The sequence below is a fragment of the Rhinolophus ferrumequinum genome, chromosome 6 (assembly GCF_004115265.2).
Source record: "Rhinolophus ferrumequinum isolate MPI-CBG mRhiFer1 chromosome 6, mRhiFer1_v1.p, whole genome shotgun sequence".
Classification (NCBI taxonomy): Eukaryota; Metazoa; Chordata; class Mammalia; order Chiroptera; family Rhinolophidae; genus Rhinolophus; species Rhinolophus ferrumequinum.
In genome coordinates, this window is record NC_046289.1 from 62,278,241 (window position 1) to 62,293,000 (window position 14,760).

The 14,760-nt window shown below is 40.0% G+C and overlaps 1 protein-coding gene across 1 annotated transcript in view; it reads left to right on the forward strand.

Moving 5' to 3' along the window:
- PPIP5K1 (diphosphoinositol pentakisphosphate kinase 1) overlaps window positions 1-14,636 on the forward strand; it is a 39,723-nt gene extending 25,087 nt beyond the window's left edge. The window contains 3 exon segments of the mRNA XM_033107891.1: window positions 1,628-1,765; window positions 9,433-9,546; window positions 11,947-14,636. Of these exon segments, the coding sequence (XP_032963782.1) occupies window positions 1,628-1,765; window positions 9,433-9,546; window positions 11,947-12,776 (1,082 nt within the window). The 3' untranslated portion in view covers window positions 12,777-14,636.
- The last annotated feature ends 124 nt before the right edge of the window (window positions 14,637-14,760 follow it).

Below are 14,760 nucleotides of genomic sequence, written 5' to 3' on the forward strand. Positions count from 1 at the left end.
CTGTGGTCCGGTTGCTGCGCAGTTTTTCCTCTGACTGCCCAGGGGGCCGGCCAGTCTCCTTGGATGCCACGCTGGCGCATCACCTGCACCAGTGCTCCTACCACCTGCGCCTCTTCCGGAACTGGCTGCGCTCAGGCCAGGATGACCCCGAGTGCCTCTACGGTACCCCCTGCCACCAAGCTGGCTGCTGCCACTACCCTGGCTGGGACTGACTGCTTTGCTTATTGCACTTCTGGCAGGAGAGCCAACCTGTTCCTTTCTCCTATTTACCCTAAGGTTACGTGACTTGCATTTAGTTGCTTGGATGGGATTGGGACCAGACTGCCTGATAGCTGTAGCATTGGCTGCTCATCCTTCCTCACTGCTTCCTAATGTTACCTGTTCCCAATTCTATTCAGTACAGGAGTAGTCTCTTGCCCTGGAATCTGTTCTTATCTTTATAACCCTCTGCTACCACCATATTCAAATCCAAGCATGTTTCTAGCCACTCTCAAGAGCTAGAGACTGTACCTCTCTTGCCCTCCTGCACCTAAAGTACAGGGGGAAACTGAAGCAGAGAGGTCCCAATTGAATCCATAAAGCAAACAAGGGCCAGAGGTTAGAAGAAGATCAGGTATAATTCTTTTGAGGTTTTAGTCATTGGTGAACAGGAGGCTATGTCTTGCACAGATATTGCTGTCCTGCCTACCCTAAGTCCCTTTAAGGAAATGTAGAGGAGGCATAGGAAAGATTGGGGACTGAAAAAGTGGTTGGGATGTGTGCTTCTTGATCCTCCAGTGGGGACATTTTTTTCATCAACAGGCTCTGGGATTGGGTTACACATTTAGGTTTACCATTCACCTTACCCAGAGTGGTGGACCTACACTGGAATTGTTGGGTTCAGAGCAGAGAACCAGTATTTATTTATTCATTTTTCTAGGGGGTTTGCCTCATTTTCCTGATGGAATAGAGAAATCCTAACAAGTCTGGGGTCTTCCAGTGAGAGCAGAAGGGAGAGCCTTTGATGTGATGGAAATGACCAAGAAAGAACTTCCATTCTCCAGCCTGTTCATGCATGTGATTTTCCTGGGCTGAGCTCCATATGTATTGCATGCCCTCCAGCTTGCTTCCAAATATTCTAGCCTTTCTACCCATATCTGAAATCTGCATGAACCCCCTCTCCTATTCCATGCCCTCCTCCTTAATCCGGTCCTCTTGTACATGATCCCTGAAGTCTGCTGTTTCTTCCAAGCTCCATGACATCCCTACTTCATTTAGACCTACAATTTCACCCCTTACCTCTGGACCTTTGTTTTATTCCCCCAGAAAGTGCAAGAGCAATGTAGATTCCCTATTGGGATTCTGTTGATTTTTCCATGGGACATTGCAGGCTCTCCATAGGTAGGATAAGAGGTGATTTGATTCACCTGGAGGGCTTACCAGGTAGAAATTTTAGGAAATCTGGAGGTGACAGAAATAGACTCCTGTTGGGGCTGTAAAGAGTTCCCTTTCCTGAGATCTTGGATACCCCACACTCCAGAAGCCACGAACTCTCCTGATGGCTTTCAGGGACTCTCTATGCTTCCTTGGCCAGTTGGGGTATATTTGGCAGGAATAATATTGACTTTACCCATCTCTTTTCTAACAGGATTTGAAGGGTGCTCCATGGTGCCTACCATCTACCCCCTGGAAACACTGCATAATGCCCTTTCCCTGCGTCAAGTGAGTGAATTCTTGAGTAATGTCTGCCAGCGCCACACTGATGCTCAAGCACAGGTATCTGCAGGTATGGAGAATACCCTTATCTTGTACCCCTATCTCTGCCCCTACTCCCATGCTTCCTAGAACATGAGTAATAAATTAAAACGATAGGGACTCCAAAAATACACAGAAGTAGACTTGAAAATTTTTTAATTGCATAGACCAATTCAAAATCATAGAAATATTACTCCCTCTCAAGTTAATCTATAAATTTAGTGTGATCCCAATAAAAATTCTGCTGTTTTACTAAAGTGAAACAAATTGATTCTGAAGATCTCATTGAAAAATAAACAAGCAACAATAGCCAAGAAAACCTTGGAAAGAAAAGCAATGAAGGGGTACCAGTCCTACCAGATTTTAAAACATTCTATAATAACCACAGTATAGTATTTATACATGACCAGACAGAGATCAATCAAACAAAATAGAAAATCTAGAAATAGATGAAGTTAGCACTTCAAAATACTGCAGGAAAGATAGACTTTTTAATAAATGAGTTGGGACAACTGAATAGTCATTTGAGGAAAATTGAGTCCATACTTTATGCTATATGCCTACATGGATAAACTCCATGTAGATCACAGATATAAATGTAAAAATTAAACTATGCAGTAGGTAGTATAGGGCTTGTCCTTCTACAGAAACACCCAAAAAATCAAGCAAAAGCTGTCAGAATTCTGGAAAATAGCCAAAGGTTTGCAGCAACCAAGAAAATTCTGAATCAAGAAAGAGGTAACCTAAAACTGGCAGGAAGCTTTCCAGTATTTTTACTTGGCCTTCTCTCACACCTCTCCCCACCTTGGCAGCAGTCTTGAAGATGGTAACCCATGTTCTTAGTGTGGGACCCTGGTCCCTGGTTCCAGAGGGAGTAGAACAGACCTATGCTCAAAGAACTGTGTTTGTCTATTCTAACTTGTCTGTGGGCTTACTGAAGGACTGACACAAGGTGCTTACCTTTGTTTCACCTAACTTGGAACTCACTCAGGTCAGAAAAGTGGCTGTGCAGAGGGTATTTCTTGAAAATATTGTAAGGCAAATGAACAACATGCTATCTGGGGCAAAACATTATAGTTGCGGTAAACAATAGACATACTGAAAGCCTGGGAGGGAAACCAGGAGAGAGTTTCTTTAGGAAATTAGGGCATTCAAAAGCACCCACATATATTGGGGAAATAGAAAGCCATGCACTTGCCTAGGGAAGGACACATGAACACAAAAGACATGAGAATACCCTAATCTTTCACCTCTGGCTGAACTCTAGACTCAGCACAGCAGGGAGAGAAGGCTAAGGGGGCATTGTAAACTGTCTGGCTAAGTGTTGAAGGAGTACCTCAACATAAAAACAATCTGCAAAGACTGAGAGAGTTCCTTTCCCCTCCCCTCCCTTCTACTCCTTTCCCTCCTTCCCATCCTCCTTTTCTTGTTCCTGGCACATTCAAGGAAATCCTTGTCAACATACTAGCTGAATATAAGCTAAAGGAACAGAGGCTTCAGAGACCACACAGGACATAATAGACTTCACAAAAATAGTCTGGAAAAATCACTAAACAAACAGCTACAGACCACAGCAAACAATAAAAACAAACCCCAAGGAGGGGGAGTAATCTGATTTCCAGAGTTAACACATTATAATACTCAAAACATCCAGTTTTCAACAAAAAATTATAAAACATGCAAAAAAATAAGACAGTGTGGTCCAGTCACAGATGAAATTAACAGAAATGCTCTTTGAGGAAACACAGACATTAGATTAACTAGACAAAGATTTTAAATCAGAAAAGGAAACCAGGGACAAAGTACTACAAGAAATCAGGAGACTGTCTCAGCAAATAGAGAATTTCATTAAAGAGATAGAAAATATAAACAAACAGAAATTCTGGAGCTGAAAAGTATAATAACAGAAATGAAAAATTTCCTAGAAGATTTCTTAGATTTGAGCAGCCAGAAGAAAGAACTTAAAGGTAGGTTAGTTTAAAAATATCCAGTTGAAGAGGAGAAAGAAAAAAGAATGAAGAAAAATGAACAAAGCCAAAGACATTTGTGGGGTACCATGAAATATACCAACATATGCATAATGGGAGTCCCAGACGTAGAAAAAATAATTGAAGAAATAATGTCTGAAAACTTCTCAAATTTGGTAAAGACACAAATCTAATTTACACATCCAAATAGTTGAAAGATAAATGCAAAGAGCTTTATAGTGGGACACATTATAATCAAATTGTCAGAAGACAGAGAAAATCTTGAAAGTAGCAATAAAAAAGCAACTTGTCACAGAGAAGTGCTCTTTAATAAGATTAACAACCAGTTTCTCATCAGAAACCATAGAGGCCCGAGAGGCCAAAGTGCTAGAAGAAAAAACTATCAACAAAGAATTCTATATCTGGCAAAATTCTTCAAAAATGAAGGCAAAATTAAGAGATTCCCAGATAAACAAAAGCTGAGAGAGTTTGCCACTAGTAGACCTGCCCTATAGGAAATGCTAAAAGGAGACTTTTAGGCTGAAATAACCTAAGTTACTGAAATAACCAAGTTACTAGACAGTAACTTGAAGCCATACCAAAAAATTAAGAATTCTGGTAAAGGTAACTACATTGGTAAATATAAAAGCCAGCATTATAGTATTTTTTTATTTGTAGCTCGTCTTTTTTTGATATATGAATTAACACACAAATAAATAAAACAATCGTAAGTCTGTGTTAATGGGCACACAATGTATAAAGATATAATAATTTGTGACAATAACAACATAAAGTAGGGACTGAACTTTATAGGAGCAGAGTTTTTACATGTTACTGAAGCTATCCATTCAAACAAGCTTGTTATAAATTTAGGATGTTAATTGTAATTCCCATAGTAACCACTAAAAATGTATCTAAAACATATATAGAAAAAGAAATGAGAAAGGAATCAAAATAGTTCACTACAAAAAAAAATCAGTTAAACACAACAGATGGCAGTAATGGAGGAAATGAGGAACAAAAAAGGTGTATGACATACAGAAAATAAATAGTGAAATGGCAGTAGTAACCCCTTCCTGATCAGTAATTATTTTAAATGTAAATGAATAAAGCTCTCCAAACAAAAGGCAGGGATTGGCAGAATGGAATTTTTTTAAAAATTATCTAACTATATGGTGTCTACAGGAGACTCACTTTAGATCCAAAGACACAAGTAGGTTGAAAGTAAAAAGATAGAAAAAATATGTTCCATGCAAATAGTAACCAAAGAAGTGCTGAGGTAAAGACAAAATTATCTTTAAGTCAAAAATTTTTACAACACAGAGATAAAAGTTCAATTCATCAAGAAGATATAACAAGTATAAACATACTCACCAAACAACAGAGCCCCAAATATATGTGAAGCAAACAGTGACAGAATTGAAGGGAGAAGTAGACAGTTCATTAATACTAGTTGGAGACTTCAATACCCCACTTTTAATAATGGATAGAACAACTAGACAGAAGATCAGTAAAGAAACAGAGAACTTGAACAGCACTATAAGCTAACTAAACCTAGCAAACATATATAGAACATTCCACCCAACAGCAAAATACAGATTCTTCTTAAGTGTACATGGAATATTCTCCGTGATAGACCATTTGTCAGGCCACAAAAGAAGTATAAATAAATTTTGAAAGATTGAAATCATACAAAATATCCTCTCCATCCACAATGAAATGATGCTAGAAATCAATAATAGAAGGAAAACTGGAAAATTGACAAATAAAGTGGAAATTAAACAACACAGTCTTAAACAATCTATCGGTCAAAGATCCATTACAAGGCAAATTAGAATATACTGTAAGATGAATTAAAATGAAAATGCCACATAGTGGAAGTTATGGGATGCAGCAAAATCAGTGCTAAGAGAGAATTCATAACTGTAAACACCTACATTTAAAAAAGAAGGACCTTAAATCAAAAACCTAACTTTATACATTAAGGAACTGAAGAAACAAGAGCAAACTAAACCCAAAGCTAGCAGAATGAGAGAAATAATAAAGATTAGGACAGAGATAAAGAAAATATAGAAAAATAATAGGAAGAATCAACAAAACCAAAAGTTGGTTCTTTGGGGGAAAAAAATCAACAAAATTGACAAACTTTTAGGTAGCCTGACTAAGAAAGAGAGAGATGATGCAAATAATTAAAATCAGGGATAAAAGCAGGTATATTACTACTGACCCTACAGAAATAAAAAGGAATATAAGAGAGTATTATGAACAATTGTATACCAACAAATTAGATAACCTGCATAATTGAAATGGACAAATTCCTAGAAACATACAAACTACAAAACTGATGCAAGAAGAATTAGAAAATCTGAACATACCTATAACAAAGGAAAAGATGGAATCAGTAGCAAAAACCTCACAACAAAGAAAAGTCCAGGATCAGATGACCTCACTGGTGAATTCTACCAAACATTTACGAGTTTACCCCAATTCTTCTCACACTCTTCCAAAATTAGAGAAGGAAACATTTTTATGAAGTCAGCATTTCCCTGATACCAAAGCCAGACAAAGACAGCGTAAGACAACTCTAGACCAATACCCCTTATGAATATAGAGGCAAAAATTCTCGACAAAATACTAACAAACCAAATCCAACAGCACATTAAAAGAATTATACCCCATGCCTAAGTGAGATTTACTTCAGGAAAGCAAGGGTGATTCAACATATGAAAATCAGTCAGTATTCTATTAATGTTTTACATTAATAGAACAAAGGAGAAAAAAACAATTGATGCAGAAAAGCCTTTGGCAAAATCCAACACCCTTTCCTGATAAAAGCACTCAGCAAACTAGGAATAGAAGGGAACTTCTTTAACATGATAAAGTGCATTTACAAACAACCCATAGCACACATCATACTCAATGGTGAAAGACTGAAATTTTTCCCTCCAAGATCAGGAACAAGACAAGGAGGCCTATTTTCACTACTGCAATTCAACATTGTACTGGAAGTCGTAGGTAGAACAATTAGGCAAGGGGAATAAAAGTATTCAAATTGGAAAGGAAGATGTAAAACTATCTTTTTGCAGAGGACATGGTCCTCTGCAAATAGTTAGGACATGGTTCTCATATTTAGAGAAAATGGCAAAGAAAAAGCCACAAACTACCAGAACTAATGAATTCAGCAGAGTTGCAGGTACAAGATAAACTTACAAAAATCAATTGTGTTTCTATACACCAACAATGAACAAAAAGGAAATTAAGAAAACAATATCATTTATAATAGCTCCCAAAAGAATAAAATAACTGGGAGCAAATTTAACCAAGAAGTTTAAAGCCTTGTACACTGAAAACTACTAAACATTGCTGAAATAAATTAAAGGAGACCTAAATGAATGGAAAGACATTCCATGTTCATGTAGAAGACATAATATTGTTAAGATGGCAATACTTCCTAAAGTGATCTGTTGATCAAATGCAATTTCTATCAGAATTCCAGTGCACTTTTTTTTTTTCAGAAGTAGAAAAAGGTTTTTTTGCAGAAGTGGAAAAGCTGACCCTCCCCAAGTTCATAGGGAAATGCAAAGAGGCCTGAATAGCAAAAAGAATCTTGACAAAGAAAAACAAAGTTGAATAACTCACACTTTCTGATTTTAAAACTTAATACAAAGCTACGGTAATCAAAACAGTGTGATACTGCCATAAAGATAAACATATAGACCAATGGAATAGAATCTAGAATCCAGAAATAAACCCACACATCTATGGCCATTTGACTTTCAACAAGGGTGTCAAAACCATATAATGGGGGGAAAATAGTCTCTTCAACAAATGGTGTGAACAACTGGATAGCCACATGCAAAAGAATGAAGATGGACCCCTACTTCACACCATATACAAAAATTAACTCAAAATGGATCTAAGTATAAGAGCTAAAACTATACAACTCTTAGAAGACCTAAGATAAATCTTCATGACTTAGATTTGACAATTGATTCTTAGACCAAAAACACAAACAACAAAAGAGAAAAATAGATAAATTAGACTTTACCAAAATTGAAAACTTTTGTGCATCAAAGGACATTACAAGAAAGCGAAAAGGCAGCCTACACAAAGGGAGAAAATCGTGTATCTGATAAGGGTCCAGAACAACAACAAGACAAACCACACAATTAAAAAATGGGCAAATAACTTGAATAGACCTTTCCTCAAAGAAATACAAATAGTCAAGAAGCACATGAAAAGATGCTCCCCCTCAGTAGTCACATGCAAACCAAAAGCCGCAAGATACCACTTCACACCCCCAGGATGTGAATCTCAAAAACTTGCCAAGTGAAAGAAGCCTGACACAAAAAATTACATATTGTATGATACCATTTATATGAAATACCCAGAATAGAGGCAGAAAGCAGATTAGTGGTTTCAAGGAGTTGGGGAGGTAGAGTAGAATGAAGAGTGACTTTTTAATGGATATGGGTTTTCTTTTGGGGTGATGGAAATGTTTTGGAACTAGATTTAGGTGGTGCACAGCATTGTGGTTGTGCTAAATGCCACAGAATTATACACTTTAAGATGGTTAACTTGATGTTATGTGGATTTCACCTCAATTGAAAAAAATTAAACTATGCAAGTAGTAAAAGTAAGCAGGGGTGGTGGTGATAAATTCTTTTTTTTCTAATTCTGACTCAAACTCAAATTTGGGAGACAATAGGACAAGATTCCTAAATGAAGCCATATAAACATGTTTTTTAAACAAGCAAAACCAATAGCAATATCATAAGCAAAGAAAAATTTTTTTTTGCAATTTATATCACATAAAGGATTAATCATCCTAAAGTACGAAGAGCTCTTACATATCAATAAGGAAAAAACCAAAAGTGATTTTAAAAAAGAATAGTTTACAAAGAAAGAAATGCAGATGGCCACTATACATATGAAATGATGCTCAACCTTGATCATAAGAAATATGCAAATTAAAACTATGCTAAGATATCGTTTCTCACCTATTAGACTGTAAAAAATCCAAAGTCACTATGAAAAAAATAAATGGGGGGCACTATTCTAGATTAAAAGAGACTTTGGAGGCATTATAAAATGCAATGCATTGTTCATGTTTGGATCTTACTCTAAAAGACATTTTGAGAATAATTGGAGGAAATTTGAACATAGACTGGGTATTACATGATATTAGGATTTTTAATTTTGTTAAGTTTATTAATGGTATATGGGTAGGTAGGAAAAATTCCTTGTATTAAACATTTGGATGGGTGGTGAACATACAATGGGATTTATAGATGATGTAATACAGAATTGTACACCTGAAATCTATGTAATTTTACTAACAATTGTCACCCCAATAAATTAAAAAAAAAACATTTAGAAGTAAAAATATTTCGTAATGTCTATCATTTATTTTGGAGAACTTCAGCATGAAGAAATAGCCGAAACAAGTATATCAATGTTGACATGTGTTGACTTGTTAAATATAGGAGGTGAGAGTATGGGTATTGATTGTACTAGTCTTTCAACAACTTTTAAAAAAACATTATTTGAAAATATTCATAATAAAAGTTTAAAATATTGAAAATAATTTGTGTGAAGAGTCCCTAGGATGCTCCTTCTCAACCGGAGGAAATATAAGTTGGGTTTGACTTATGTTGAGAACCTGTGGCTCTTGGATTCTTCCTCATATGCTTCTTTTTTTGTCTTTCGTCTCTCTCCCCCACCTATCCAGCCCTCTTCGACTCTATGCACAGCAACCAGGCCTCAGATAGCCAGTTTTCCCCACCCCGTACTCTTCATTCACCTACTTCACAACTCCGGCAGCGCTCTGAGAAGCCCCCTTGGTGTAAGTAATCCTTCTGGAACTGCCAAAAGGGGTGGAGGAATTGGTGAGTGAGACCCGTCACATGAGGGAAACGAAGAGGATGGTGGAAAGACCAGGAATAACCAGTCAGGGAAGCAGTCTCATCTGCCTTTTCCAAGATGACAGGAGGGCCTGTTGACTGTCTCCTCACCTCTGTCCCCCGTGTCCCCTCCATCTCATTGGAGAGGCTCCTAAAGATAGTGGTTGAGAGGGTTCTTTGGGGAAGAAAGGATGGAGACTTCATTCTCCTCAGATTCTTATTTGGTCTTTACAGCTTCCTCAAGGAAAGATGACTTAGGAGGAAACCTGGATATGTAGAAAAGCTGGGAGGAGGAAACTAGAACCTGCTATTACTTTCTATGTATCTTTTCTCTCAAGTTGTCTGTTCTCAGTTGTTCGTTCAAGCTGAGATGCTACTTTCTCCCATCTCTTCTTTATAGTCTCTAGCCTATCACTAATTATCCTTGGTAACAGTGTAAACAACGGAGCCACAAGGAGTTCTTAGGGTAATTGTAGGGAAGAGGAGATACCAGTGGTGGTCAGACGGGAGATAGGGGCCAGAGACACCAGGGATAAAGCATCCTTTCCGTATTCATCCTGCTTCGAGGGAACAACAACTCAAACATGCTGTTCACTATTTTACTTGGATAGGACTTAAACAAAGATTCATATTTCAGCATTGGGGTAAACCGTTGTAGAATTTTGCCCTTGTTCTTGCATTGTGTATGCAGAAGAAACTTTCCTTCCTGACGTCAAGAATTCTTCCCTTGAATTTCAGATTATCCAATACGCATCTTGCCATTGCCCTGTTTTACCTCTGTCCTGTATTGTTTTTGAGTTCTACACCCATCTTGTCCCTCTCCCACTTATATTTCTGTATGACCTCTTTGATTTGCCTGAATCAGACTACTAGCTGAATATTAGTCTATTTCTATCCTTGAGAGAATTCAGCTTACAGCTTTTTTTGTTGTTGAAATCTTAGTATCAGGTGTGTAGCCTCATTGGTAAGCATTTTCTTTAGGGTCTGTCTCTCTGCCCTGAATAAGCCTTATTGTCTCAAAACCATGTTACTCCTTTTTTTTTTTTTCCTGCTTTAAGCATGCCTCCTGTGATCCTTTACAGAAAAGAGATAACTAGCATAACTTAAACTCAGTGACTGACTGAGCCTTTGCAGACTCAGGCTTTTCATCTTTCCAGGTTCTCTTTGATGACAGGATATTCAGATGTCCTCTATTTCCAGAATCTGTAATTGTTGATATTAGAGTGCTTTGGCTATAAAGTTATAATACCATCAATAAATATAATATGTACAAAGGGAAAAGTAGATTAGTCCCCTACTAGAGGTCAATGAAGAAACAGAGGTTGGGGTAGGAATTGTCCCACAATGTAAAAAAGAAGACTGTAAGGCCTTCATTTTACTACTGTTGGGATCTGGGAAATTAGATTTTATATTTTGCATGTATATAATATCCACAAACCTGTAAAATTGTGCCAGTACTTACAGGGTCTTAACTTTGAATCTGTGGATGGATTTCAGGATAGTCTGTGAACCCCAGGAATTATATGTAAAGATTAGTGTGAATATCCATATGTACATTTTTCTGAGAAGATAGTCCATGACTTTCATTGCAGTTTCAAAGGGGTCAGAAAGGTTAATTAAGAACTGCTGCCATTTAGAAATTCCATGGCGGTCCTCCATCTTTGGGTAAATCATTTTCCTTTCTACTGTTATGATTCACATGGTTTAGCTACATTCTTCTGCTTAGTTGTATCTTGGGTTACCTCTGCCTCAAAAATATGTTGATTGCTTTAAAGAAATGATTCGTAAAAAAAAAAAAAAGAAAAAAATGATTCGTAACCAAAGATGTATCAAATTTAATTGGGAGTGTTTCAACAAAATATATTGTCCTCATCCCCCTCTTCACCCTACATCTTCACCCTAAACCTACAGAATTAGAATCTCTGGAGATGGAACCTGGAAATTTGTATGTTTTAAAAAAATTTCCCATAATTTTGATATGTAACCCTAATTATGAACCACTGGGATAAGTGTTCATATGCTTGAAAGTATGAATGAGGGATCATGGGAATTTGGAATTGGGATAAGGATATATTTGTGAAAGAACTGGGTAAAATGGGCCTCAGTACTTGCTCCTAACGTCTTAGATGTACCTGAGTTCTACTCCTGTAGTGTACATTAGGCCAGAGTAACAGTTTCTGAGCTGGGCTAACTTAGGAGTCTCTGCATAACTTAGAATTCAGACCGTCTTTCCCCAAGACATGAGGAATATAGGCCATCTATTCTGGCACCTGAAGTACGTATGTAGAGTAGATCCTACTGTTCCAGTTTGCCTGACTCGGTCTCCTGACTTTGCTTTACAGACAGCAGCGGCCCTTCCAGCACTGTGTCCAGTGCTGGTCCTTCCTCCCCTACTGCAGTGGATGGTAACTGCCATTTTGGCTTCAGTGATCAGTCCTCCTTACGGTCACTTGTGAGTGAAGAACGGCAAAGCCTTGGGCTGCTCCAGGAGGCCCCTGGGAATGGGGCACAAGAGCTCCCCATAGAAGGGGAACAAGAGTCTTTTGAACCAAACCTGTCCCCACAGGAAGCACCTGTGGAGACCAGCCAGCCATGCCAGGAGGTTGCTGAGGAGGTCAACCAGACATGCCAGCAGGTCCCTGACGTTAGCCAGCCGTGCCAGGACATCCCTGAAGAGGCCAGCCAGCCATGCCAGGAGGTCCCTGACAGCAGCCAGCCATGCAAGGAGACCCATGATGACCAGACACTCCAGGAGGTCCCTCAGCTGTACCAGAAAGCCAGCCAACTGTGTCAGAAAGTCTCTGAGGAAGCTTGCCAGCTTTACCAGGAGATCCCTGAGGAGCTCAGCCAGCCATGCCCGGAGTTCTCTGTGGAGGTTGGCAGGCTGGCCCCAGAGCCTTCTGCAATCAATCCGTTGTCTCAGGACATCCCTGAGGTTGATACACCATCGCAAGAGTTCCCTGAGGAGAGTGATGTGCAGCTCCAGGAGGTCCCTGCGGAGGTTAACCAGCAGTCCTGGGTGGTCCCTGAGGTGACTGACCAGCTGCCCAAAGAGGGTGTTCCCCAAGCCCAGTATCCATCTGGTGATCCAAACCCTCAGAGCCAGTCTCTAGCCCCTGACCAGAACTCACCCCATCCACCAGCAACATGTGATTAATCCTTTTCTCATTAGTGGTGTCACACTATACCAGCCATTTGAGCTAGCAACTTTTTCTGTTGGCTCACTCACCTGCCAGCGTAAGGCCTTGGATCTCACCAGGGGTGTCTGAGGAAGCAGTCCTCTTGGCATGAAGCATGCCTGTGTCAGAGCTGGGCTTGGTACGGGGCCAATTTCACACTCAAAGCAGTCATTGACTCCTCACCAAGCCATAGACTTGCACAGGATTTCCTTCAAGGGGTGGGCTGGTCTGTCACTCCCAGCCTCCTGTGAGTATCCCAGAAAATCCCAGATCGTTAAAGGAAATGCCTCTTAACTGCTGAAGACACCATCTGGGAACAGCAAGTGCAAAAGGGGACTCCGAGGTCTCCACTTTTCTGAGGGAACGCTCACAACCTCTCTGGGTACCCTTAGACCATATGTGCATTCAGGGGGACTCTGGTCTTCGCTTGCACTCCTCAGGTGGGCCCAGGATGGCTGTCTGAAATGTCTGGGGAAAAAAGGAGTCCCCTTCCCAAACATCCATCATGGCCACTAATCTTTAGACTGGGCTTATGGGTATTTCCATTATCACTCCCAAGTGCCCCCCTGCCCCAGTCCTGTTCCTTTGGGCAATAGCTCTGGAAAAATAGGTATTAGATTGCTGTGAACATTTCAGAGTATTTACTTAAAATGCTCTGGGGGTTCTTGGCCAGTCTGTGAAGCTGGGCCTCCTTCTGTTGTGGGGCTTTTTGGTTTAGGAGACGCTGTAGTAGAGAAAATCAGGTTCTATTTTAAGCAATCGGCAAAGATTGATATTGTACAGACATGTGCGAAGATTATACACACACACACACACACGCACGCACGCACGCACGCACATATATTTCTGTAGTGCCAGGGACAGACTGGCCAAAGACCAAACACTCCAGCATCCCCAAGAGGTTTGTACTTATATCATTGTGTCTTTAGGGCCAGGTGTGATTATGAAGCTTTTCCCAAAGATCTGGGGATGGGAATATGGGGGTGGGTAGGAGAGGTAATGTGGTCATTGGAGTGGGGCGGGGGGGGGCCGGAACATTATGAGTGCTCAATAAATACGAAATAATGAGAATGGTAGTGGTGGTGATGTCTTTGTAAATTCAAGAATGAATATGACGAAGTTAGTCACGTCTGTGACTGCATTAATCTGAACCAGCCAAAAGCCTTTGTAGGTGAGGAGGAACGGGCTAGGAAAATCTAGAAGCATCCCAGGAGGTCCCTACGGTAATCAGCCCACCACCCTCTCTGCTTTAGTAAGTCGTGTTGCAGGGGAGAGAGGTTATGTCTCTGTGAAGCACCACGGGGTATACAATGTCTTCTCACCAGATGCCTGGAGTCACCCTGTTAATTTTTTACTCTGATGCTTTGGAGTATCAGGAGGTATTGACATAAAGGGGTTACGCTCTTTCATTACCCCCTTGACACCTACACATTGGGAGAGCCCAGAACATTGGGAGGGCTGGCATATCCCCCTGCCCAGGTAGTCCCATTCACAACTTGGCTTCTGACATACCCAGGACTATAAAGGGTTTCATCCACTAAAATCCTAACTGCACAGGTGAGACGTGTGTACACCCTCAATAGGCTCTGGATCTCTTAGGACCCCTCAGTTCCTTACCACTTTGGTGTTACTCTATCCGAGGTATCTGCTGCTTATTTGGTGCTCAGCTCTTGACCCCGTGGTATGCAGATCCCCTTCCCAGGAGACCCTCTACTCCATTTCCCTCGCCCAAACCAAATGTATGTTCCCACCCTTGGTCCCTATTCCCCACACTCAGGCATTCTCATCCATTTTCAGAAATTATGCTGGCTCCTCATCCTTTTTTTCTACCTTCACCCACCCTATGTTCTCTGACTTCCCTGGGTCCTGGAATTACTTTGGGTATCAAAGACATCAAAATAAATGATTGGGCTGGGGGAAGCAGAGAGGAAGCCAGGGCCCAGCAACTAAGCAACATGTGGTGTCAGAAAAAGCCTA